This window comes from Sphaerodactylus townsendi, linkage group LG02 (genome assembly GCF_021028975.2).
Source record: "Sphaerodactylus townsendi isolate TG3544 linkage group LG02, MPM_Stown_v2.3, whole genome shotgun sequence".
Taxonomy (NCBI): Eukaryota; Metazoa; Chordata; class Lepidosauria; order Squamata; family Sphaerodactylidae; genus Sphaerodactylus; species Sphaerodactylus townsendi.
Genome location: NC_059426.1, coordinates 125654185 through 125681027, shown reverse-complemented (window position 1 = coordinate 125681027; position 26843 = coordinate 125654185). Strand labels below are relative to the sequence as shown.

Sequence of the window (26843 nt, the reverse complement as noted above, 5' to 3'; positions counted from 1 at the left end):
AGGCATGAAAGTGCAAATCACTGGGGGGGGGGAGGAGGACCTCATGCTACTAGAATCTGCTAGTCTCTATAGCTGCCCATTTTAATAATGAAAATCTGTTTTTGAATCACAGAAATTTCACTCAAGATATTAAAAAAACAAGCAATTTTACATTCTTATCATTTGCAAATTAAGCCCAAGGTACAAATGTTTTATGCTGATTTGTAAGTGCAACCATTATACTTATGGAAACTGTTATTTCAGATTTTTACAGATGATTGAAATGTGTAAATGTGTTAAATTAGATTCTGACAAACATGAGAATTTAAAATCCTTTTCAACTTCTAGTTCCTACTTTGCAAGAGTATGCAGGCCATTGGACTACAAGTGTGCATTTACAAGACAAGTCTAGTCCAGGTAAAATACCTTTTCCTATGGAGATTAGAGTTACAGGCTTCAGTGGGCTGAGAAGGCAGGAACTCTGCTTCAGACAGGTTCCTAAGGAACCATTCTAAACATCACAGGAAAAATTAACCCTCTTTTAACCATGTTGTAAAATGTTAAAAATAAAGATAGCTTAAGGATAGTATAATTATTTCATTACCCGCTTAGGAAGGCTCTCACAAGGGCTCTAACGTTTAGCCAATTAACCAATAAGATTAATCAATTAAAATCTTTTTGGTTATTAAAGGGTGCCCCAACCAGGCAGCAGATATTTTTTAAAATATTGATTGTTGTTGTTGTTATTATACAAGCCCCTCAGGTGCCAGCCATCATATTATAAGAGAATTTCTCTTTTCTCTGTTCAGCAATGCCCCTTCCCAGATATTTCTTGTTGTGACACATGTATGCATCATTGGGAGCCAGACAATACTTTTCTCCCTTCTTTCAGAATTATTTTTGTATCCATGTGGAATGCCTTACAGATTTAATTGATTCATTGCTTGATTGGTGACTAAAATATATCATGGTAGATTCTTTAATAGGATGAGAGATCCAGTTTTGTCCCTGTTACTGTTTGTAGATCAAGAAGACATGTTCCAGATCAATTTACATGATCTTGGATGTATGGCAAACCCACCACCACCACCACCATCACTATCTTCAGGCCCCACATAAGTAAGAGAACATACTGTCAGAAGTGCTCACAAACAGTTGGCTACAGGCAGGGACAGAACCAATAATGACATATCTCTGTCCTTTGGGCCTGCCCTCTGCAAACTTTTTGATCCACTTGCCTGATGTTACCTGATGCAACTTTTTATCTGAACTTTTTTCTGTCAACACAAAACAGATGGTCTCTTATAGTTCATGTTTATTATTTTACTGCAGCCTATTATTTTACTGCAGCTACAATCACAACAATATAATACACCCAGACTTTCAAGAAGATTTCACATCTGTTCTGAGCCTCCAGGAAGAGAGATGCTATTGGGCAATGCGTGTCATTAGAGTAGCCATTCTCTGATGGGGGGAGGTCCCCAAAAAGGTTTGGAATTAAAACTAGCATGAGTTTAAGGCTAGGTTTCTAGGGGGCTGGAAACTTCACTGCCCACATCATAATATTTTGACCAAGGAAGGGAAGTTGATGCCTAACGCCTGCAGATTAAAGGTGAAATTCTATCTGTGCTGGTGCAGGTTGGAAGGATTGCAGTGAGGTTTGGCAGAGTTGTGAAAAGAAGAAGAGATCTGTTTGTCTTGCTTTAACCTACATTAGCTCAGAAGAATAGAGTGAGTCCATATGGTAGATGCTGCCTGTGGAACTCCAGCACCAATGCGATGCCCTGTTCCTGCACGCCGCCCGGCTTGTGCCAGATGGTGCCTGGGCCAAGTGGCCATGCGTGGGGTGGCTCTGGTTAGCCTAATAAACCTCCAATACAAGTCAAAAATCAAAACACACACATACTAACATCTGCTAGAGCCTGCAGAACCCAGCTAGCCTTTCAATAGTGAATTAAAGAGCCCTACCGCCCTTCTGTTCCCCCTAGGTTAGGCACTCATTACCATTTATCAAGCTCTGATGTTATCTGGCTTTCCATTTTATTTATTACAGAAGCTATTAGCATCAGATTTGATTTTGACAGTTGATGCTGTCGCTAGTGAAGCAGGGAATCCTGGCTGGCCAGGAGGATCATTCTGCCCTGACATTCCTCCCTTCCAATTCATTTTCTTGGAAATGTCACCCAAGGCAAGCTGCTTACTTGGAAATAACTTTCAACAAGATCAGTCTTACTTCCAAGGAAATGTGTTTGGCAGCTGCCTTTAGGAACATGTGCAGAGCAAATGTGGCATAGTGGTTATGGGTCTGGGCTGGAGCCCCAGGAACCTGGTCTCTGCTTACCATGAAATTTAGAGGATAACTGTGGGCTGGTCACTCTCAGCCTAGCCTACCTTATAGCAACTTTGCAGGGTTGTTGTGAGGATAAACAGAAAGATGCGAGAACCATGTATGCTGTTACAAGAACAGGTAATCCAAGAACAAACATCAGTTAAAAAGAAAAGACAAAAGTGAATGAAAATACTTTGCAGTGACTATGAACTGTGGATTAAAAGAGAAATTAAGGCTCTGTGTGTCTGCATGTGTGTACATGTAATGCTGGTGGACCACCGTGCCTGTGGTCACTGAAATCTTGAGCCCATACAAGTCCAGATAGTACAGGAGGGTATCACAAGCACACTCATCTGATTAAGGTGACCTTCCAAGTACTCCCTTGTTAATGTTCCAAGGGGATGGATTTACCTACCTGGAATATACTTTCCTTTTCATACTATGGATATCTGGAAGAAGAAGCAAGATGTTTGAAATACATATGTGTCTTTTAAAATGTTTAAGCCAGTAGAAGCCCAGCAATCCACAAATGCTTAAACTCATTAGCCTCCTTTCCAAGCTTTCTAGAGCCAACTTTTACTCATCCACTATCAGTGCATTATAATTTTTTAAATTGCACTTTGTTCTCTTAAGTTTTGCAATAGGAGTGGTCTTTCTATTTTGGTTCTTTCTGTGGTGCTCACACATTAATGACCGTAACTTCGCTTTTGGTGGAAAGAATCCACAACTTTTGTTTTCCCAGTCACATCAGAACTTGCTATTTCCTAAAGACTACTCAAGAATTAGTCACATATACTAAATAACAGTCTACTCTCAAGGAGAGCGTTTTTTCTCTCAAAATAATGTGACAATTGGTTATTTCAGTCCTTTTTCCAGGTGAAGGGCAGCATAAACCTTCTGGACAAGGGCTGGCATAAAGGTGGCAAGACCTCATTATCATACAGCTGAAGGTTTATCTTCTCCCAGCTTCTCTCTCCCTCTCCCACCCCCCCTTAACAAGCTGAAATAAAAGCCACATGAAAGGCCTTCTCTGTGCTTGGCTTTAATGAGGGACACGCGACCCAACAATAAGCACACACACTGCAATCAGGCCAAGGGGTTTACTGGCACACACCAGCCTATAGCCAGGATACAATATGAGCTCAAGAGTAGCCGCTAAGGACGCAACCCAGCTCCATTAAATCGAGTTGGGATTTTGCTGTTGAACAGGGTTGCAGCCAAAGAGTGTTCTTTATTTACAAGTGGTGTTTCCCAACTTTAGCCAAAATTGATTTAATTCACCAAACTCCACCTGGTGACAGAACAAATGTGAATAGTTATGCCCTCCCATTCTTAAATTTTGAGCTGTGGTCACTGGAGTTTAAAACAGATGCAAGAGTTAAGATTTTCCCACTATCTTGCCTCTTACTTAAAGTGTGTTAATCAGGGTGGTTTAGCAAACAACCAGTTTGCAGATGCTTAGAAAGGCAAGATAACAGGAAGGCAACTGTCTTTCGGTTTCCCAAAGACAGATTCATTTCTTGGTTTCTACTGGCTTATCAACTAGCCAGGTAACACTTGTTACTCAGAGACGGGGAAAGTACTCTGAGTGGCTAGTCTCTAGAAACACCCAGATGGATCCTGGTGATAAAAGTGGGATTACTGCAGAATAACCATAATCACAAAACACTTTTTTGATGTCTCTGTTGCCTGGTGAGTTGTAAAATCCTTCTCTTCCTCTTCTCAAAAGTGCCTGATTTTTGAGGGGACCGTCTCAGTTGCGAGAGCGCTGTAAATATCTCAACAGATGCTTGGCTTGTTAATAATCAGCTCGGCTCTTTGGTGGTCAGTGGAGAAGCAGCAGCAGGGTATTAATTCTGGATCCGAGGCGCTCTGCAACATTTGGTTCCTTTTCCAGAAAGATGAAAAAGGGGAGGGGCCGCCTCCTCTTACTGACAGTTTACATAATGAGCTGCGAGAGCAAGAGGCAACTATATAAACAGCGCGGAGGGAAGCGAAGTTCCCATTTGCCCAGCGAGCGCTGCTAGCCCCGCCAGAGGAGCCGCCCAGCGCCAAATCCACCCCCTCGAGTATCTCTTCCCACTGGCTTTGGAGTTTACAAGGGCGGTCGCAGCAACAGTTTGCCCGACGGGGACCGGATTTATCCCTGCAAGCGGATGGTTTCCACCCCCTGGATTATACCTGCCCGTTCGCACTGGGGAATATTTGCCACCGCCGGAGAGGACTACTCGACGTGAACGCGCGCGCCGATTTCGGCAGCTGCAGCCAGAAGAAGCCGGAGGGAGACCAGCGCGGCCGAGACGCCCGTCCCGGGAAGAGTTCGGAGCCTCCTCCAGCCCCCCAAGCAGCACGATGGCCGCCTTGCCCCGCTTGGGCTTGACGTTTGCCTTGACGGTGCTTCTGCAGGTAACGCGCTGGCCGCCCAAGGAGTGCTCTGCTCCGGAGCTGGTTTTTGCTCCGCGGGGGGGCGGCGGCGGCCAGGTGCCGGAGCAGCCTGGGGTGAGTTGTGATCATGTGCGGCTGTGTTGTTGTGTCTTTGTGCAGAGGGCGTGGGGCTCGGGTGTCTTCCAGCTGGAGCTGCACGAGTTCGCGAACGCCCCGCGCGCCCTGGCCAGCGGGGAGCCCTGCGCGGCAGGCGGCGGCGGCGGCGGCTGCAGGACCTTCTTCCGCGTGTGCCTGAAGCACTTCCAGGCGGTGATCTCCTCGGGGGACTGCACCTTCGGCAGCGTCGTCACCCCCGTGCTGGGTGTCGACTCCTTCGCCATCAAGGAGACCGCCGGCGCGGGCAGCCCCCTCAAGCTGCCTTTCAACTTCACCTGGACGGTGAGCGCGCCCCTTCGAGAGGCAGGGGATGCGGGGAGGGGGGCTGGGCGGTTAACGCAAAGGGCCCGGGGGGGGGAGCCCCCGCCTTCGGACCCTGGTTCCCGTCACTTCGTTGAATAGAAACAGCTGCAGTGGAATGCCTCCATTGCGAAAGGCTTTAGAAATGTGTAAGAGTTGCATAAGATGATGAACCGAAATGTAAATGTGTGTCAAACGGAAAAATTCGCATTCGGCCAAAGGCCTCTGGAAGCGGCGTGAGACGTCAGGGAGCAGATTCGGCCTCTGAACAATGAGCAGCTCTTTCCCAGGAGACGGAAGCCGTCCCGAGGAAGCTCCATTTCATTGACTCAGTCAGACAAAGTAATGCTATCTGCAATTAGGTTAATTGGAAGGTATATCTACGACCTGCCAGCGCTATCAGCCGGAGGTTTTCTGGTTTCACCCGATTGTTTTGAGCTCCCAGGCAGCCCGTGCCCTTTCCGATCACTTTTCAGAAGAGCTTGTCTTGAATTCTGTTCTTTCCTCTCACTCCTCCTTCTCATTCACAGGGAACGTTCTCATTGATCATTGAAGCCTGGCACGCTCCTGAAGGTTACCTTCCAGCAGGTGATTATTGTGTTTCGCTCCGCCGTCGCTAGGGGGCGACGGCTTTTCAGCACTGGTGCTTAATCTTTAAAAGGAACTGGTTAAGTCGGTTAAAATCCTGATAAAGTCGCTTTCACAAAGCTAAATAAACGTGCCTTCATGCAGATGTTTAGAATATCTTTTCACCGCTTGCTTCAGTTCGCAAGCCAGAGCTATTCCCTACATCAGTTTTGCTTTGATTTTTGTCCCCTACTTAATCTCCACACAATTGCGTTTCCTCCCGTTTATTTTTGGCGTGGGAAAGAAAGGAGCTCTTTGGTGAGAAAACTACAAGGCTGCCAAAAAGTCCTGACTGCCTTTTCCTGTATTTTACACCTTTTTCAAATTCCGCCCTTTGGAAAAGGAATAATGGCTTTGGGATGTTTTTCTGACACAGAGGAAAAGGATTTTTCAACAGCACGACAGTTCTTACTTTGAAAAGATTTCTGCAAAACTTTTCAGGATCCTGGTTAACAATAACTGATTCTGAAGACCACAGAAAAGGGCAGCGCAGTGAGATCTCTTCCTGTTTTTCCAAACAAATGACTGAGCCTCATGTATACTATATACTACATTTTAATTAACATCATTTCGTTTTGATGTTTTAATCGACACTAAATGGATTGCACTCATCTGCAATTAATCTACCATGACAAACTATTTAATGACCATTCAGCCAGGCTGACAGAGCTCTGCAACAATTGCCACTGGCAACTCAGAGCAATTCTCTTTATTTGAAAATCATTTGCAATAATTACTGTCTGGAGTCTTCAAACTCCGTTAATGCCACCAACAAAGCTTTTTTTATTGATGGCATTGCTGATAGATGGTATTCCTGTATTTGCATGCCCTGGAGCATTGGTGCTGGGTACCGTTATTTGTCATCGCTGTGGAAAGGTAGCTCATGCCTCAGTGTAATGCGAGCATGGTTTTAAAACGGGTACAGTGTGTAGTAACATTAGGGACAGTAAAATGAGACGGCATGCTGTGTGGAGATTGTATGTATTGTGAGCAGCAAAGGCACACTGATAGAAGCAGGGATGGTTCTGCAGCACCAGTACAAATATAACAATCAAGGAGTGACCTGTGACTCAGAGTTGCTGGCTTGTGTTTGCCTGTGAGGAGAAATTCAACAAGTGTCTGCACTGAGCAGACAGTGATAAGAAAATGTTGGTCTGAGTTGGTTTTAAACTGGCAGCCAACCTGTGAGGATGCAGGGGTCACTGTGAAAAACTACTGCTTCGCAAGTGGAGGATAGTGACTGGGGGGCTAACACAGGACTGCAATGGTAACGTAGGAACTCGTTCAAAGCTAGCAGTGGTATGAACGAGGCAGAGCTTTATATGCAAACAACACGGCACCTCTGGGAGGCCCCAACAGCTCAGTTTTTAAAAAGAATACCTGGGTCGGGTCTACCTGGAAGTTTCAGGACCCGTTTTTTAAGGTGGGATAAATGTTTGCCATCTCATAACAGGAAACAGAATCAGCGACCCAAATTAAGTCCAGGGGAAGACTGGCTTGTTTCCGGGTGCCTGCTGCAGGCATGAGTTGTGGAAATACTTGGGAGAGAGAGAATGGGTTCCCGCCGGTCCAACAGCGCGTGGGGAGGAGAGGCTCCCTCGAAGCCCCCTGACCGAATGTCTCTTCCCGCCGCAGGTTCCGAGCCGCCCGCCAAGAAGTGGCTCATCAGCGAGATGGCGGTGCAGCGGTCGCTGGCCGTGGGCGAGGACTGGTTCCGGGACGAGCAGAGCAGCCAGGGGGCCCGGCTGAGTTACTCCTACCGCGTGGTGTGCAATGAGCATTACTACGGAGACAACTGCTCCCGCCTCTGCAAGGGCCGCGACGACCGCTTCGGCCACTACTTCTGTGAATCGGACGGGAGCGTCGCCTGCATGACAGGCTGGACCGGGAACTACTGCACCGAAGGTGAGCGAGCGGCTTCTCCCTGTCGCCCCAGGGAGCAGAAGGCGGGAAACGTCTCGTGAGGGGAAACGGGCCTCGCGGCAGCAAAAGACACCAGCTCCCCCTGCTGTTCGAGGACCTCCATTACGCCTGGCCAGGGAAGGGGAGGCTGAGGGAAGGGCGCTGATGGGAACTTGAGATGGGGCTTGAGACCAGGTGGCCGGCCTGAAGAGTGGAGCGGAGGGTGTTTCTGAGGCCTCTTCCGCACAGGCAGAATAATGCACTTTCTGGTCATGTTCAATGCTTTTTGCAGCTGGATTTTACTGTGTGAAATAGCAAAATCCACTTGCAAACAATTGTGAAAGTGGACTGAAAGTGCATTATTCTGCCTGTGTGGAAGGGGCCTGAGGGTAGGCAGCTTGGTCTGCCATTAGGCCAACAGGTAGATTCGAGTCCAGGGGCCCCTTAGAGACTAGCATGATTTTCGGGGTCTTAGCTTTCCAGAGTCAAAGTTTCCCTCGTGGGGCTGAGGGGTTGGCTTAAGTATCGAGGCCACCTGTGTGTAGGATTGAATTAAAGGGCGGGTGGAGTTGCAGGACTGGTGTAAGGCCTTAGCAGCTCTCCCCATCTGAGTTTCATTTGCAAGGTGAAAGCTCTGGGGTGCCCGGCTTCCTGTCTTTGCGCTGGCTTGCTGAGAAACAGAAGTGTCTCCCACCCCCTTGGTGTCAACACCTTCATGCCTGCTGGGGAGTTGGGGGTGGGGAAGAGTGATGATCTTATCCAAAACTGAAGTGTAATGCTAAGAACATTATGAAAAGAGCAGCCACTTACCCCCCCCCACACACACACACACACAGACACACAAGCACTCAACAAAAATGTATTGCAGAAAGCATCCCTAAATTCTCATTCTTGGGGAATATGCATTTTCTCTCTCTCAGGAAGTAATTATTTATATTACAATGTACTTATTCTTTGGTATAAATGCTAGGAAGTATGGCACTCAGAGCAGGAAAAGTAGTAATTGAAGTGCTTCTTAGTTCTCCAGAGCTCACTCTCAAAATGTCATTTGAAAGTCACATTACCTATGTCCACTGCTACAAACTAGCAGCTTCTTTAGGTCCTTGTTCAATGTTTTTCAAAATAGTTTTTAGTTGTAGTCACAGGAGGGGCTTCAGGTCATGCATATGGTGGCTACAGGTGCACCTTCATACAGGCTTCAGGAGGTTTCCCAGCTACAATCACAGAACCAAATGCCTGCATGACAGGCTGGAACTGTAAAGGTATGGAATGTCCAACAATGAACTCCCAGCCAATGGGTGCGCAGGACTTCCATTGGTTGGAAGTGAGCCCTTGCTTTCCAACAACCAACCATCTTCCTTCCCAAGACCTGCAGGATTGCCCCTTCCACCTCCCTTCCCTGTCTCCCAAGCCATGCAGCGCTTGGGAAACAAGGAGGGGAGGAAACAGCCCAATCCTCCATGCGGGGCTCAGCTAGGATTGCCCTTCCCTGTTTCCTACTTCACAGGGCTTGGAAAACAAGGTGGGGGGAGGAACAGCCCTCTCCCGCCCACCCTCTCCCACTGTCTAGAGCACATTTTATTTCATTTTTAAAAGGGCTTTACTGCTAGTATCCACAAAAAATCACAGGATGGAAAGCTGTATTTGTCTGCACTCTATTTTCTAGAAATAACAGGGTTTGTAGGGAATGGGTGTGTGTATAGCCTTGTCATAAATGATTTTTCTAATTCTTTCTGCTTTAAGGAGGGAATTTTCAAGCTTTCAACCTCATTGTGTTATCTGTTGAGATTGTATAGTCACCTGCAACCACCACTAAAGCTTCTTAGAAGTGCTGATGGGGGAAAAAACTATTGTATCCCTGTCACTGGCATTTTAACTAGCCTAGGGTATACATGCTGTGAAGTTTGAACCTTACACCATTACTAAACATTGTGTATCTATACCACCGTTGCCACCAAACTTAATAAAACTGAAGGCAGTGCAGCTGTAGGCGAACACATTTTCCTCCTTCTACCTAATTCATCTGAGAGAACCAAGCCTATATTTGTTGTGAAAACAAATCCAAATCTGGCCTAAAGGAAATCTATATTTACATACAATGGCAGTGTTAAGGCCTTCTTCCCTATCCTGTAAAAACATTATATATATATATAGTTCAACTTTATGTAAAACTAGTATATTTGCACACTTTACATTGATTAGAATAATTCTCTGTGTGACATATAAATATCTTTAGAACATAACTCGAGGGCAGTTGCTACAAACTCTCCAGGTTACAAATTGGCATTTATATGCGTGATCTATTAACTGTTTGCCAGTCTTAATCCAGAGACAGTTAATCTTCTCCCTAGCGTAACATACCTCACAGAGTCATTTGGAAAATAAAATGTGTGGGTGGGGGACCTCAAGATTATTGCACAAAAGGCATAATACAAATGTAATAATTGTTCAGAAATATAGTCAAGTTAGTTTGAGGGTGGGGAACCTCAAGATTAGTGCACAAAAGGCATAATACAAATGTGACTAGAAACATATTCAAGTTAGTCTGAAAAATCAAAAATTTAAGTTGTAACTGAGTTTTGTTCTTTTTAACAGCTATCTGTTTATCTGGGTGTACAGTGAAAAGTGGATTTTGCAGAAATCCAGAAGAGTGCATGTGAGTAGAAACTGTACCTCACCTTGTGTGCAAAATTCCACCCTGTTCCTTTCTGCACCCATGATAATCAAAGTCTAACATTTGCTTTCCATTAATTTGCCACTGTTTTTCTTCCAGTTGTCGCAGTGGTTGGCGAGGCCGTTATTGCGATGAATGTGTTCCTCATGCGGGTTGCCGCCATGGGACCTGTAAGAAACCAGGGGACTGCATATGTGATGAAGGCTGGGGAGGCCTCTTCTGTGACCAAGGTTAGTTAATGCTGTTATGGGAAGAGTGATATTAATTCAATTTCCCCCTTTTTCAGTCTCTGTGTTCTTAATATCACTAATGTCAAAAAGTCTGACCCACAGTTTGTCAGGTTCTCCTGAATTAATGCTCGTTTTGAAACTGAATTTCAAAGTTTCTCCTAACTTAGTCATACTAACAATGATCAGATGAAAGCAGCCTACAGGAACTTTCCAAAATATCTGTGTATCTTTTAAATAGGTTGACATATTCAGCTTTCAGGCTTGCCATTTGATGCATACTAAGACCCCATACAGTCAGCTATGTATCAAGAGAATTCATTGAGGCGGTTTTCTGAACGTTTCCCATAAAAATAAATTTCAGAACTTCCTTATTTTTGTTAATGAAGAACAGCCCCATCCGAAGACACTGGTTATGTTGGCCTATTGCTGCTTTTGTAGTGCTGATTGTCTGCTGGTGGTGCAAGTTAGTATCCTATGGAATTGCAGTGTGATAGAAATGGCCAGAAATGTCTGTTGGAACAGGCCAGGGGCCACACCAGAGTCCCAAGAAACAGTGCCAGGATGAGCGCGACAGTGATGCTGTGATGCTACCAATCAGCACCACCTGACGTGGCCTGCATCCCAAGAGCACCCGTAGGTGTGACAATGGTGCAATTGGCTGTGGATAAACAGCTTAGAAAGCTGACGGGGTGCTACTTTATCCACATCACACCCCAGTTTAAACTATGTCTACACCAGGTTAATGTCTATACCAACACAACTCTGGCATACCTTTGGGATGCTGGTGTAACTTGGAAATATGCCACCTGTAACTTGAACATAAACAACTTCGACACATAGTCAGCATTCTAAGCCTTTTTTGGTTTTTGAGTTTAGGATGAGACTGAAAATCTCCTTTGTGACAAATGCAGAGTTCACAGTAAATTAAATCTCTAGGTTATGTCTTAAGAGACACTTTTGACTTGGCAGGTTTCTTAACCTCTGAACTGGACTCAGCTGTATCTCAAGCCATATAGATGCATTTAGAACAGAGTTTTAAAATTGGTATCATGCAATCCTTATGGAGATAGTCATAGCATAATTAAAGATTATATGTCTACATAAACAGTAAAAAAGATTGTTTTGCTGCAATTGGTTATTTATTAACCACACGTATAATCTGTTTACTTACGCAAGCTATATTTATTCTGTCAATTAACTGTATTTCTGCAATTAAAAATGACTCCAACGCTTTGTTTAAGTAACTTGCAGCTATTTATACAAGTGATGCAAAAATAGGAATTTAATACAAACACAAGACAATACAGGGTGTTGATTTAGTTTCTTTGGTAAAAGCATCATGGATTTTAACAAATTTCTGGAAGATGGTTTGTCAAGACAAAAGTCTGGGTCACACACATCTGTTCTGCTAACAGTGGCACCTTCTTTCCACCACCATTAGCAGAATGGATTTGCAACATCCAATCTGATGTCTGTGCTGTTGATACTCAGTGTTGTTGCATGAGCTTTTTCATATCTGCTGTACTGACTTATGCTCCTCTCTATAAACGCTTAGTTAAATCTCATTATTGCTAATAGGTTTAGGAACATATTAATGGGCGTAGGGGCTCCTAATGCACTAATACTGTTAAAGGCTTGTGCAGCCGCTCAGAATTCATGGCTTAGATATTCTGATGGTGGGCTCTAAAGCCATCCACTGTGCAGAAACAGTTACTAAGGACTTCTGCTGATCCCCTTGTAATTAGAGGGGGATATATTTTGATAGGACTAGTAGGTGAAATGCTGACTGACCCCTACCTCAGTTCATTACAGATATTAACAGCATGCCATCCTTCCTTGGCTGTCCTGGTTACCCTGAAGGCTGATAACTTTGTTTTTCATGAGCTATTTATTTGATGTAATTCTTAAGCACACTCAAGGCCATCTCTTTTCCTGTCATTTTGATATTCCATCCTCTGGACTGACAACAAGCATGAGGGCTGTCAGTTGAACTTCCTTTGGGCTACGTCTTCATTACACAGAGGAAAGTTTTCAATTTTGCTCATTCCAGTAAAAACTAAGAACCTTTCTGTGGAGAAGATTAAAGAACTAATCTTACACACTGTTAATTCGTTTACTTCAGGCATGCTGAGCAGTCCTCTGATGAGGTCCTTATCCTGGTCCTTATATTTCTAAACCCAGTTTTTCAGTGTTTCTACTGACAATTAATTAAAGGTGTTTTGTCCTAAGTCTTGTTTATAGTGCCTCATCGTTTATGCTGTCATTTGTTGAAGCATAAATATCCTACTGACTGGAGTTTTTTTTCTCTTCTTGTGCTTTTATTTCCTTGTAGATCTGAACTACTGCACCCATCATAAACCCTGCAAAAATGGAGCCACTTGTATGAACACTGGCCAAGGTAGTTATACGTGTTCCTGCAAAGAGGGCTTCGCTGGTATTGACTGTGAACGGAATATCAGTGAATGTGACAGTAACCCCTGCAAGAATGGGGGAACCTGCATGGTGAGGAATACTTTTATATTGGGGATTGATTTGTTAAAAGGAAAATGAAGTAGCTTTTCAAAATATTTTATTCATGCCCTGTCTTTCTCCTGAACAGCTTAGGGCAACATACAAAAGATTATCCCACTTTTTATTGTCAAATATTTTCACAGCTGGAATTAACTGGCTGTTGTGGGTTTTCTGGGCTGTGTGGCCATTGTCTGGTAGTTTTTGCTTCTAACATTGCACCCGCATCTATGGCTGGCATCTTCAGAGGCATGTCTGAAGATGCCCGCCATAGATGTGGGGAAACATTAGGAACAAAAACTACCAGACCACAGATAGCCTGGAAAACCCACAACAATCAGTTACCGCACTTTACCTCACAATAACTCACAATAACTCTGTAAAGTAGGTTACAATAAGGAATAGCCATTTGCCTACGGTCATCCAGTAGTAGGTACTATCTTGGAGGCATAGTATCAGTGAAGAAGTAAGACCATCCTCTATGTGGATAATACAGTTACAAGACCTTCTCATGTTGTGGTTTAGAGAGGTCTTGTAATACCCAAAGCATGAACTCACATATCCCCATTGGCCTTACTGGGATGGTGGATGTGTCCTGCATAGTAGGAATGAAGTGCTGTTATATAAAGCTGTTCTATAATTCTATTAGTGTGTTCAGTCAGTAGTTTCCAGATGCCGTGTGCACTGCTGTCACCTTATACTGCTTTAGTCCAGATGGAACCTTCTCCAATAGCATTTTCAGATTTATGTGTTTCATTTTGATAGTGTGCGCATGCACAATTCTACAAAAGGTTAATGACTTGGTTCCAGCACTTGAAAATACCATTATCCTGTTGAAGAGGAAAGATGTAATTAATTTGGATATCTAAAACAGTTGTAATGTCCCTTCAGTGTTCATTCCCTAGGATACAGCAGTAATGAATTATGATTTAATATTCAATTACAGCTAGTCAAGGATAAACTTAGCACAGGGGACTTCCAGTGTTCATCCAGTAATAAATGTGTAGTGTGTTAGTAGTATGATCTCTTTTAAGTATCATTGTGTTATCATTGTGTTGGTTTATTTTTTTAACCTTCAAGACAATCCAATTATTTTCCAAGCAAAGTGTCCAGTATTCAATAATAGCCCTTATTTGATATAATTAAATTTACTCCTAACCAAAAATAACAGCTCAAAATAACAAAGAAGCAGGTATTATGTGACCACTTGTGTCACCCAGCAAGCTTGCATGGCAGATGTGAATCCCCACTCTGCCATGGAACTTTGCTGGGTGACCCTAGGCCTGTCATATACTCCTAACCTAACTTAGGTGTGTTGTGACAATAAAACAGAGAAAAGGAGAATAATGTACACTTTTTGGAGTCCTCAGTGTGGAGAAAGGTGATGTATAAATGAAGTAAACAAAATACATTCAGTGATGAAATAAATTGTATATTTGATTAGATGCTTCTTCAGCCGCACCAGTGATTTTTGGATCCTTTTTGCAGAAGCCACAGTATTTCATGTTAATTGGGGAAGCAGAAAAGAACACAGAGCTAACTTGCTCCTCTAAGGAAGCTGCAGTTCTAGAAGTGTAAAATATCTTGTGCTTGTGTTTTTTTGTTCTGCAGGATTTGGGAAAAGATTACAAATGTACATGTCCGCCAGGATATGATGGTGTTAACTGTGAACACAGTGCCTTAACTTGTGCTGATTCTCCATGTTTTAATGGTGGCACATGCCTGGGAAAAGAAAAAGGAACCAGCTATGCTTGCCTTTGCCCTATGGGCTTTACAGGATCCAATTGTGAAAAAAAAGAAGACAGGTGTTCTAATAATCCTTGTTCTAATGGTATGTCCTTACACCAGAAGGATTTCACATTTTGAAGATGATGATAATGAAAGCAGCTTTTAATTATTAGGTCAATGGTATCAGTTTCCCACAACTAGAATAATGTATACTGAACACCTTTTCCTGGGCTCCCAAACTCTGTATGTTACATAATATTTGAGGAGGTCCCCCCCTTTTTTAAACATCCAAATCAGTCTGGGAGACTGAATGGAAGAATGTGAGATGAAGAGAAGCTTCTAACCCTTTACAGTATGAGTTTTCAGCCCAGAATTACCTTCTATAACTTTGTTTACTCAAAGGATGCGTGTGGGGAAGTAGCTAGAAATGGTGCTTGCATGCATATATTATATTAGAATATGGCATACAGTAGAAACCTAAAGGGACAGAGAGATCAAGGAAACGAAAGAGAGATTTAGCCTTATTGAAGCAACAGCCATTTATTTAAGGTAAAATTTTTGTAAATCAAAATTTAAACTAAACAAGATCAAAACAAAAATGAACTGTTTCTTTAAAAATGCAGAAACCTACCTGTTTATCATAAGTAGTCTGTAGTCTGATCCTGGTTTTTAGCATAGTTGCTAGTGCACAAGCAAAGGCTTCTGGTCTACCTCTCTTTCCCTCAAGAGGTTCCTTTGCAATATTCCTGTAGTAATAAAAGCTTTCCTAACAGTACAGGTTCAGGACCAACACAGCGGGACAGGGGCTCAGTGCAGAAGGTGCACCAGCCCGACAGAACTTGGCTTTTAGTGAAATCTTTCACTTTTCAACAATTTCCAATGACCCCTCCTTTAAATGTTTCTTGTCAGTAGTACTTATATAGTATAAGTTCCACGGACAGAGATGTCTGTGCTTGTCGTGGTACTTAGAAGTATAATCAGGTACTAAATAGTTAAAGTAGTAGTTAACCAGGGCATTACTCAGTGTCTGGATTTTAAAGCTTTTTACTGTTTTTTCTCCGCAGGTGGGCAGTGCTTTCTTTTGGGGCTCATACGTGTGTGTCGTTGCCGTCCTGGATTCTATGGACAGAAATGTGAGATAAACTTCAGCAAGTGTTCCAGAAATCCATGTTCCAATGGAGGGACTTGTCATGACCTTGCGACTACACATGATTACACATGTACTTGCATGCCAGGTTACACTGGCAGGAACTGTGATATCAGAACTACAGATGTGTGTGCCTCTGGGCCATGCCAGAATGGGGGAACATGCTATTTTGGGCTTTATGCTACCAGTTTCGCCTGCCACTGCCCTCCTGACTTCATGGGCACCCACTGTGAATTTCCAGCATATCCACTGATTGATTCAGAGCTTCCTAAACCAGTTCCATGGTTGGCTATATCCATGGGAGTTGGGCTAGTCGCCGTTGTCATATTGTGTTGCATGATAGCTATAGTTATCCGGCAGATGCAGAGGCACCCAGAGCAGAATTCAGAGGCAATGAACAATTTGTCAGACTTCCAAAAGGAAAATCTCATTCCAGCTTCTCAGCTAAAAAACACAAATAAAAACAAAGACCTTGAAGTAGACTGTGTACTGGAGAAATCAAACTACAAACTTAAGAATCACACATTGGATTATAACCTGGTGAAGGAACTGACAAGCAGAGGAACTCAGGAAGATAAATACCATAAAAGTGAAAAGTGTATAGGAGAGAAATCACCCTTCTGGTTACGCAGGTATGAATTCAATTTTTCCAGTTCCCTTAGGAAGGTTATGTGTAAGTGCAAGGAATCTGAATAGCGAATAAGTCAGAAACAGGTTTGATCATTTGTGTGCAAGTAGATGGAAAATATCTAATTTCAACTATTTTGTTTTGTACTGCAGACTTCCATCATGAGTAATAGTTAAGTTTGGAAGTAATTTAGGAACTAATTTGTATAATTGAGGAGGTAATCACACTATACAGCTCTATATCAGTAGACCCCATTTTCAGATCTGAAGCCCTCCTTTATCTCCAGTCTTCAACATGACACATTTTCAGCCTTTTATGCAATACTGGAACAAAGTTGACCAAGGGTTCTAAGGCAACAATTGATTTAATGTGAACTCAGACATGTATTTTAAGCATAAAAAGAGTGAAATATGTGTGTATATCAACTTTTCTGCATAGCTATGATCAAATTCAGCAACATGCTACAAATGCATATATGCATCAGGTTTTTGATGCTCACATGTTTAGATGTGCCTTCTGGTTTTACACACATGTATGCCAACAGAAGGAGAAAGGTTGAGAAGCTCTTTAAGTGGCACATTTCAATTGTGGTCCTGAGAACATCTTATCCCCTTTCTGAAATGTCAATAATATTCTAACTCTTGGGATTGTAGGAAGGATAAGCACAATCAACATTTTAAAAAGCTTGACATTTTAGAAGTTCTGTAAAACAGATAAATATTAACAACTAGTGTTGTGCTCGTTTAACCTTTTGATAGACCCTGTGGTGTGTAAAGGGAAGGTGTCAGACGTAAGGACCCCTGAGTTGGGTGCAAATGCATTTGATCTCTATATCTTTTGTGCTCAAACCAAATTTTCCATATAAGTGGAGGACAAACTAGTCTATGCCAGGAGTGCTGACAGATTTTCCCTCCACTAGAATACTGTTTCTTAGCGCAGTACTTTACTCTTATAAAGGCAATGATAGTCCTACCTGAAACCGAATTCTGTCAGGATCAAGTAGTGAGAACTGTAGAGTTTTGACTGCAGTGCTGCAGCTTACCACTCTGTGCCACAGGGCTCCTTTGCTTTTATAGGAGTGGGAGAAAGTGAAGGAGTGCATTCAGGAATGGAATGGGGGAATAAAACTGCCCCTGTTCCTGGTGACTTTTCTGTAGAAGGAGAAGGGAGGGTTTTGGCTGCTGTCACAAGTCCCTGAATACAACTGTTTTATTTTGTTAGAGGATGGCTTGGCTTCCAGGATCTGCATAATTCAGTCTGGTTATACTTCTTGGTCAAGCTAGAATATAAATGAACCCCTGGAATTGACATCCTTATTTATAACCTAATAGTAAATTGGTTGGCCTCTGTGGTGACAATGAAAGCTTCACAACAAGGCCACAGCCAAGGCAGAGTTCTCCACTTATTTGGGTGATTTGTCAAGTAGTCAGAAAAATATGCTTTAAAAAATTAAACCGAATAAAAACAGACAAAACCCTGAAAAACAGCCTGCGGACTAAATGGGCTCAAGTGGAACAGATTGTTCAGTGCAACTGAGAATCAATTACATGAAAAAAAAGAGGAGAGAGAAATCAGGTCCCTGTGAGAATCGGGGGGGGGGGGGAATGCTGAGATTTCCAGACTGTGCCTTCTCCCCACAGTTCCTCAGTGGCTTCCAGTTTGTTTTAATATCTGCAATCATCCAGGACCTTTCTACAGCAGCTGTGCTAGAAGGTCCTTTTTTGACATATGAAACTAGAATATTTTGTTCAAAGTTTTTATGGAGCGTTTGTATATTTCCCTTCAGTGAAAAGCCAGAATGCAGAATATCAACAATATGCTCACCAAGGGATTCCATGTACCAGTCTGTCTTTATGATAACAGAGGAGCGAAATGAGTGTGTTATAGCCACAGAGGTATGTCATTCATGAGTATACTAGATTATGTATGTAATATACACAGAGAAGTGGTATGAATTTTTATAATGGAAAACTGAAAACAGCAATGCAGTTTCAAGTAGTATTTGCACATATGGCTAAATATTGGCAGGTGGAGCATGGTACTCTTTTTTAGAGCTACTTCAGGCCATGCAAGCCAAGGAACAAAATATGGAAAACAAAGAAATCAATAAGGTAAATCTCTGTGCTTCTGTGTTTAAGGGGCTCAGTACCAAAGGAAAAAAAACCTGATATCTGAGCACACCAAACACAGAAAATAAACATAACTAAGTTTTTCTAGATAATGATCCGTCAGTTCTCTCATAGGTACTGAAGAAAAAGGTTTAAGATGCTTACCACAGAGCCTGCTACTTTAGTTAGGAACTGAATTGGAGATATTTAGTCTAAATTTCCCTTATTTTACTTAAAATATACATTGGATCACCTGTGATGAGTTTCTGTATTCTGTGAACTGGATTCATTGGAAAATTTCCAAAGATGGGAGAGGGGGGTGTTGTCTATTCCCCCTCTCCCAGCTGCCCCCTCACTGTGTTTCTGAGGTTTCCTGTTCTCCAGGAGCTATGCTGTGGGAGGGCATTTTAAGATGCAGGGAGGTGAGAAAGCCATACTCTGCAGGTAGAAATAACTTCCATCCAAGGAAATTCTTGGCTGCATTTCAACTTCCTGTTTCTCGTTTTTTTATGGACAGCTATAAGAATGAAGGCAGTTCTGTTTGCACCTCAGACTCGGAGATGCCACAAGGTGGATATTCCCGCTACATTGTTTACAATTCAGAATTGGATTGGACTTGGATTTTTTAATTATATGCAATTTGCTGCTCTCAGGAGGAGACGGAAAGGATGGAAGTGGGTGAACTGGACAGTGAATTTATTAAAAGATGCAATAGCCCTTTTTGTTCCTTTCCCTTGTTTTGAAGTCTTATACAAGGAATGCAACTGACTACGAGGAGGAGACAAACAAAAATGACATCTTTTACTAGGCTTTGAAAATACATTGCTGCCAGTTGCTCATGAACTGTTGTGAGAGTTTCCAGGAATCCAATCTTGGGAGGTGCCAGCAGGTGCAAAAGGCATTCAGTTATCACAATACCTTGAGAAGAATGAATTAATAAAGGAGCAAATAGTGCTTTGCAGATAATGGATACAAATTGAATTAGCTAATTTTCTCTTCTGGATTTGAAAAGTGCCTAAAACTTGTCTAAGAATCTGGAGAGCCCAAATAAAGACAGACCTCCCCACAACCTTTCTGCAGAACCCAAAGCAGTGTTGGTCAAGAGATAAACCTCCTCTTGCTCATCTGTTTCACATCCCTTTTGCCCTTTCGTGTGTCCCAGGCAATGGGGGAGCAGATAGGATGATGGGTCTAGAAGTGGCATTTTATCTCATGTAATGTTACTTCAGTGAACCAAGCAGTAAAATTATGGATTTGGTCCATTTTCTCAGCCACATCCATGAAATGAAAATGAATGTTGCCTCCTTCTCCTCAGTGTGAGGATATTTAAGCCCGTGCTTACTGAAAGCCTTAGAAGTGCATATAAAATCTATCCGTTCTTTTTATACCCTTTTTACTTCCAGTCACCATAAACAGAAGTGTGTTTCTTCTCAATCATACACATTGTGAAGGAATTTGGATTTTGTGTTAGATATCTGAATCTGCTTTCATCCCAGCTAATCTCAAAGCCCAAACAGTCTGTTGTCACTGCCAGGGAAGCAGTTATTTACTACCTCTGGCCTGCTGCAGAACCATTACCACCGCCACTATCTACAGTTTGCAGCCCTTTCCCCAAAGGTGTAACAGAAATACAGCAACCGAGGTGACTTCTGGAGGGACATACCATGGGCAAATCTTAAATCTTTTGGTCTCTCTAGCTTTGTCATTCACATTGCTGCAAGGAAAGGGATAAAGTTAAAATTTTTGAGTCCAAAGGAAAAGTTCACGCAGACTAATATATACATTTACAGCAATAATAATAGACATTTCAGATAGGAAGTGCTGTGATGTTTGTAGTGATAAACAAATACTGTGGGAAAGAGAACACGGCGGAAGCAGAGAGAGGAAGCGAATTCTCGTTCAAGGAAGCTGTGATTGTGCTTTCTGTGGTGGAAGAGTTCCTGACCTTGTAAATCTCAGTGTTAGATTAGTCCACCTACAGTCTTGAATTGTGCAAGGAAATCTTGCTGGAATGTTCACTACTGACCTTCTGTTCTGGCCATTATGAAGATGACCTTCAGAAATCAATAATATGGTTTATATTAGTGTCTGTAGTTTATTTTGAAGCCTAGTATTTCAGTAATTTAAAGAAAATCAGAAGCACTGAACTTTCTACATTTTGTAACATTATTTTGTATATAATGTATATTTATAATCAAAAACAGAAGTGTAAATATGTTTATTACTTCTCATGCAATGTTTTTATGTGATGACAAAGTTTGAATTTTATTTTTTTCAAATAATGAAAACATGTTCCTGCTACTGCAAAGTTTAGTGTGGTTAATCTTTATATCATCTGCCCTTCATAGTCTTGTTATATATACAGGGTATCCCATATTTTTAAAGACAAAGGCGTTATATTGTACAAAGTTCATTTGGATGTTCTTAGTAAACACATTCAGTGTATTTTTGGAATTACAGGCAGTACAGTCTTGAGGGCTGCCATGGCAGAGGCAGCTAGTTGCCAACACAAGAGTGGTGTTGCTGGACCGTTCCCAAGCATAGGCTGGAGATTGGACATATGGCCTTGCAGTAGAGGTGCATATGGCTGCACTAGCAGCCCCAGCAACCATGCTGTTGTACCCACAAGACATCACAGGCATGACAGGGCAACCATGATGGACGGGGGAAGAAACCAACCACAGGGTAGTGGCCATGTAAGTCAGCCCCAGAACATGACTGGAGGGGAGAGACAGGACCCTGCAGCCTGCACTCCCTTAAAGGCACAGAACTCTACCAAATGGAATGGAGACAGTGACAAACAGAGGCAATGGGGCCCCCACCATCCTGCTGACTGTCACCCAAAGCACAGCTGTATCCATAGGCTCATCCAGATCCAGACCACCAGGAGCTTTCACAGGAATCTGGGGCTGGTCACAAGCAAGTGGCGATCAGCAGCAGGGACACTTCTCAGCACCATAGGCATGTTGCAAAGCCTGGCGTCAGCAACTACCCCAGGGACCCAGCTGTCATCATAGTGGGAAGGGCTTGGGGCAGAGGCTGGCACAAACCCATGGAGAACTACCAACAGGTTTGCAATCAGACCTTCAGTGTGCACCTGCACCTAGTTACAACCACTAGCTGTACAAGGTACCTGGTAACCATCCCTGGACCACTGCAACACACTGCTGATTTGGGGCATAGCACTCCCTCACTTTCACCTGGGCTCCAGCCACTCCCTCCCAATAGCTGGATGAGAGGATGGAGGGAAGCACTGTGCAGGAGGTCAGGCAGAGACCACATCAGCCAAAGCACGGCCAATGGATGTGAGGAGGCCTCCCAAGCAGCCTGGGCACCTAACAAGCCCTCTCCCATTACCACTGGATGGCATGCACCAGTTGGTGGCCCTTCCACCTGCCACCTTTGCCAGGGATTGAGACAATCTGATTCTCGTGTGTGGTGTACATCAAGGTGGCCCAGGAATGCCATAGGAGGCACCATATCTTGAGCACATCAGCACCTTGCCTGGTCAGGGCAGCCATCACTGTCCTGCAGAAAGTGATGCTGTCCTTCCACTTACTCATCTTGGATTCAGGGAGGGAGGGGAGGGAGTGACGGGTGGCATGCAAGCAAAGGGGAGGAAGGAGGGAGTGAGGGGTGGCGTGCAAGGGAGGGGAAGGAGGGGGCCCAGCATCTGGACATGGCCCATCCACCCCAGCGGAGGGAGGGGGAGGGGATGGAGGGAGGGGGAGGGGATGGAGGGAGGGGGAGGGGTGGCATGCAAGGGGAGGGGAGGGAGGGAGGGGTGGCATGCAAGGGAAGGGGAGGGAGTGAGGGGTGACATGCAAGGGAGGGGAGGGAGGGGGTAGTCATAGATAGGGTGGTACGGATGTCCCAATGCTTGGTGAACAGATGCCTCCACACTCCAGAAACATCTGACCTACTATGACACTAACACTACATTTCCAAGTATGCACCATCCTAAATAGACAGTGCCAATTTTCTCACACATATATACTGCTTCACTTATTCTGCTGGGGCAACACAATTACTATCCTTATGTCTCTTTTTGCTTTTTCCAGGCAGCCACAGTCCTCCAACACAAAGAATGGCCAGGATGGATCCCATTCGCACTGCAGTCCCAAAGATCAACTGAGTCTACAAGTCCAAATGATGCCGTGATTAGTATTCATCTAGCTACACAACTAGTCCTTTTCTAGCCTGGCTTCTGTACCATTATAAAAAGCTTACCAGATAACTCTGAGAGAACATAACCAGATCTTAGGGCTGAGCTGTATCAGTGTGGTTCTCTGAAGACTGCACTTTCACAAATTAATTTCTCAGCTTCACCATCTGTAAATAGTCAATAAAGAACCATTACTGATATCTCACAGCAGAATGTTCAAATAGAAGTGCCTGATGAATCTGACCATCCATTTACAAGAATGGATTGTAAATGTGGTATCAGTAGTAAGGTGAAACAAGATAATGCTAACAAAGTCTACTATACAAACTGCAGATATACCATAACTGACTGAATCCTTGTCAGGTATCAGGTTGCTACAATCTTCTCCCAAGAGTGGCAGTGCCACAGCACAATTGACAGGGAGATGTTCCTTATGGAAAATACCCAGGGATTGGTGTTGCCGTTACAGGTTTCTGGCCACCACGCAAATCCTTTTTGTGTAATGGGACTAACGACAATCAGTATGGATCCTGGATCCTTACTGTGTAAATAGCAAGCAGAAGCAGAGGGAATATTTTCAGGCCACCTGTCACTTGTAAAAGCTCATGTCTGAAGTTTCCCTGGTGTAAAATGGGGTTTCTGAGACTAATATTGCTGTCTGGCTATCAAGTGACTAATATTGCTGTCTGGTTATCAAGCAAGTTTTCAAAAGTGAGTCATGGTAATTTTCAGGATTGCCATATGTCAGAAGCAACTTGACAGAATATCACACACACACACACACACACACACACACATCTACTGAATTACAACCTAGTTATGCTGGAGTACTTGGATTGATGCCCATGAAGTCAATGGAACTAACAGGGCATCCTAAGCAGAGTAATATCCTTCTAAGCTCTTTGACACCAGTTTCAGCTTACATCCAGCTCCACTGGTACAGAGACTTTAGCGCATATTTCTTTTAAAACAAAATATTTTTCAACAGAATTGAAATTACAAACACACTTGCCACAGAGTTTCTACCATGTTGTGAACCAGTGGTCACGAGCACAAAAATGGTGAGAGTTCTGTACTATGCCCACTCTTTTTTAATGATATGCAATGTTGTTTACTTTTTCAAAGAGACTGGGCATGTGTGTTTCCCTTTTAATTCTTTTCTTAGTCAGATCAGTTGAAAATCCTAATCAATCTCCTTGACTACCATTTGAGACAAACAATAATCAAGATGGAACACAGAAATAAAAGACTCCTCCCATCCCCAAACACTCACCCTGTAGAGCAAATTGTGAAAACAAGCCATTGACAAAAAGCCGAGCAGATGCTCCCGATTTGGAGACTTTCCTTGGCAATGTGAAATAAACCCAACAGATGCTTCTTTTAATTGAACACATGGATTACACACACACACACAGAGTCTTGCTTCAATCCCCCCCCCTTCCCCAATAAAATTTAAAAATGAGCTCCTCTTACAGTTTAAGCAGAATGAACCAGGCTTTTGGATCTGAAAAATTAAATAGGAACTCATATTTTGAATCAGGACTAAAAGTATACTCCCAGTTTTCACTGTACAAACAAAAAAATGTTTTCAGAACTACTAAGAGAAAAAAAGAAATTCTACTTTTCTGTGCTACATCATTCTTTGGGTTTTGTATGCTGTGCTCCAGCTATTCCAAAGTGCATGTATTCCGTACCAATAATGAATTTATACGTAGTGATGCTTAGGTTGCCAGATCTGAGAAGAAATTCCTGGATATTTTTGGAGTAGAGTTTGAGGAGGGTGGGGTTTGAAGAGAGGCAGGAGCTTAGAGGCGAATAATTTCATACAGTCCTCCCTTCAAAGCAGCCATTTCCTACACGGGAACTGATCTCTGTAGTCTGCAGATCAGTTGTAATTCTGGGAGATCTCCAGACACCACCTGGAGATGGCAACCTGATCTTCTGGAAGGTGTTCAGACAATACACATGTCTGACTCTCAACAAGACCAGTTTTAGGTGTTAGAGGGGCTTCAGAAAAATGGCCTCAGGTGCTGCATCACTCATTGCCAGTCCCGTGAATTTGTTCACCTTAACTTGCAACTGCAGCAGTAGGGACTTCTGTTGTACCTGCCTGCAAGAGAGCACAATAGCCGATGTCAACATTCACTGGTGAGCAGGCAAAGGAAAGCTGTGCTGCCAGGAACTCACCCTCTCCTGCTGGTGTGATGACAAAGAGTATGGGAGTCTTGGTCCTTTCAGGAGGACCAGATCATTGCTGCTGTTCAGTGGCAGAGTATATACCTGATGACCACTTTTGGAGCTGGACATCAGAAGATGTAGCTTGACAGTAGTTGGCAATGTGTCTTCCCAGTTCCCTTAAAATGCCAACCCATTATGCTGTCCTCTGTCCTCCAGACTATTGTCTGGAGAATAGAGTGGCCTCTCAGTTTATTGGCCTAGCCCTAGAAAATGAAAGTCTCCCTGTATAAGAGTCACTTATCTACAATTAATGCTTCTATTGCTGCTACTGTTGTTGCCACCATCATCATTATTCCTGTAGGCATATATTTTTATTCTTACATTCTAATAGCCAAATTGTTGGATACAAATCTAGTGATGGAGCTTTGAATGGGAAAGACGGATCTTTCTACAAATCTGAAAAGGACCCCAGGTCTGCAGAAAAATCTGAAAAAAAATAGATTGGAGAGTTTAAACCACAGATTCCAGGCTTCAGTTTCTGTCAGTAAAAGGCCGTGGGAGGAGGCAGAGCTAAGCCTGTTTTAGCCTTTTGAGGGAGGACTCACTGGACCTAGGCCTGGAAAAGTTCCTAACTCCAGATGGGAAATTCCTAGAGATTTTATGGTGTAGTCTGGGGAAGGCAGGATTTGGAAGAGAAAGATATAATTCCACAGAGTCCACTGTCCATAGCAGCCACTTTTTCCAGGGGGATAGAATCCTGTCATTTGAGTTCAGTTGTAATTTCAGGGGATCTCCAGGTCTCACCTGAAGGTTGGCAGCCCTAGGCCTGGCAGCAACCTCTGAGTCCCTTAATACCTCACAGCCTGCATGATTTAGTTAGCCCTTGCCATCTGCTATTGTTCAACAATAGCCACTCTATGAAAGCCAGTGTGGCAGCAATTAGAGCTTCAGAGACCCACAGGCTGCAAGATTCAGGTTCAAACCCCCACCTTGGTATGGAAGCTCATGGGATGATTTTGGATCAGATACATACTTCCAGTCTAATCTACCTCACAGGGTTGTTGTGTGGATAAAAAGCAGGGAAGACTTATGTAAGCTGCTTTGTTCTCCACTGTGGAAATGGGAGTGAGGGGAAGGAGACAGAAATCTTAAGACAGAGGGGCACATAAAGATAGGTTTGCTATTGGCTGAGAAGAAAACAAAATAAGCCTAAATAATTCAATCACACTATTTGCAATAGAATTAAGTGGGCAAAAAGAACCCATGCAATTTCTAGTTCTGGGGGAAAACCCAGATTTAGGCAACATTCCAATTTTCATGTCCATATCAGGAAGCAAACAACACTTCCCCACTTCATTAGTTTGTTGCAAAAATCCATTCCTCAGTGTTTGTAGTTGGTTTTCTAGGAAGCCTTGCAACATAAGCAAACATGCACAGCACTGCAAGCTCTTTTCCAGAAAAGAAAACATCCAGGCAGAAATTGTTGCAACCAAAAGGATATTCTCCTGTACTGATGGCAGGGAAGAATTTTTCCTTCAGCTTCAACCCAAAGCAAGGAGATCTCATTGTGTTATAATCATTGCTTCCTGTTTGTTACCTAATGACATCATTTCCTGTTTCCCGTCTGATTACATCCTTGCCAATTGTTTTTTCTCAAGCATTAACCAACTTCCCACTCACCACCCCCTTTCTTGTTAAACAAAAATACTATAATAAATATTTCAGTGGTAAGAGGTCCTGACAAAAAAGATCCTTCCATTAACCATTGTATAGCCAGAAAACTTATCACTCATAAAAGA

The 26843-nt window shown here is 43.2% G+C and overlaps 1 protein-coding gene across 1 annotated transcript; it reads left to right on the top strand.

Moving 5' to 3' along the window:
* Window positions 1-4170: 4170 nt before the first annotated feature.
* DLL4 (delta like canonical Notch ligand 4) lies at window positions 4171-20922 on the top strand. The gene is made up of 11 exons (XM_048483305.1): window positions 4171-4714; window positions 4853-5131; window positions 5680-5737; window positions 7412-7681; window positions 10274-10334; window positions 10452-10582; window positions 12915-13084; window positions 14702-14921; window positions 15883-16597; window positions 18380-18488; window positions 19219-20922. The coding sequence occupies exons 1-11, from the start codon at window positions 4661-4663 to the stop codon at window positions 19222-19224; spliced, it is 2073 nt and encodes a 690-aa protein (XP_048339262.1). The 5' UTR covers window positions 4171-4660; the 3' UTR covers window positions 19225-20922.
* The last annotated feature ends 5921 nt before the right edge of the window (window positions 20923-26843 follow it).

Bases quoted from the DNA above. Each gene is read 5' to 3' on its own strand.
- DLL4 (XM_048483305.1), top strand. From the start codon at position 4,661: ATGGCCGCCTTGCCCCGCTTGGGCTTGACGTTTGCCTTGACGGTGCTT. The intron at 7,682-10,273 runs GTGAGCGAGCGG...TCTTTTTAACAG, and splicing joins CGGGAACTACTGCACCGAAG to CTATCTGTTTATCTGGGTGT. The intron at 10,335-10,451 runs GTGAGTAGAAAC...TTTTTCTTCCAG, and splicing joins AGAAATCCAGAAGAGTGCAT to TTGTCGCAGTGGTTGGCGAG.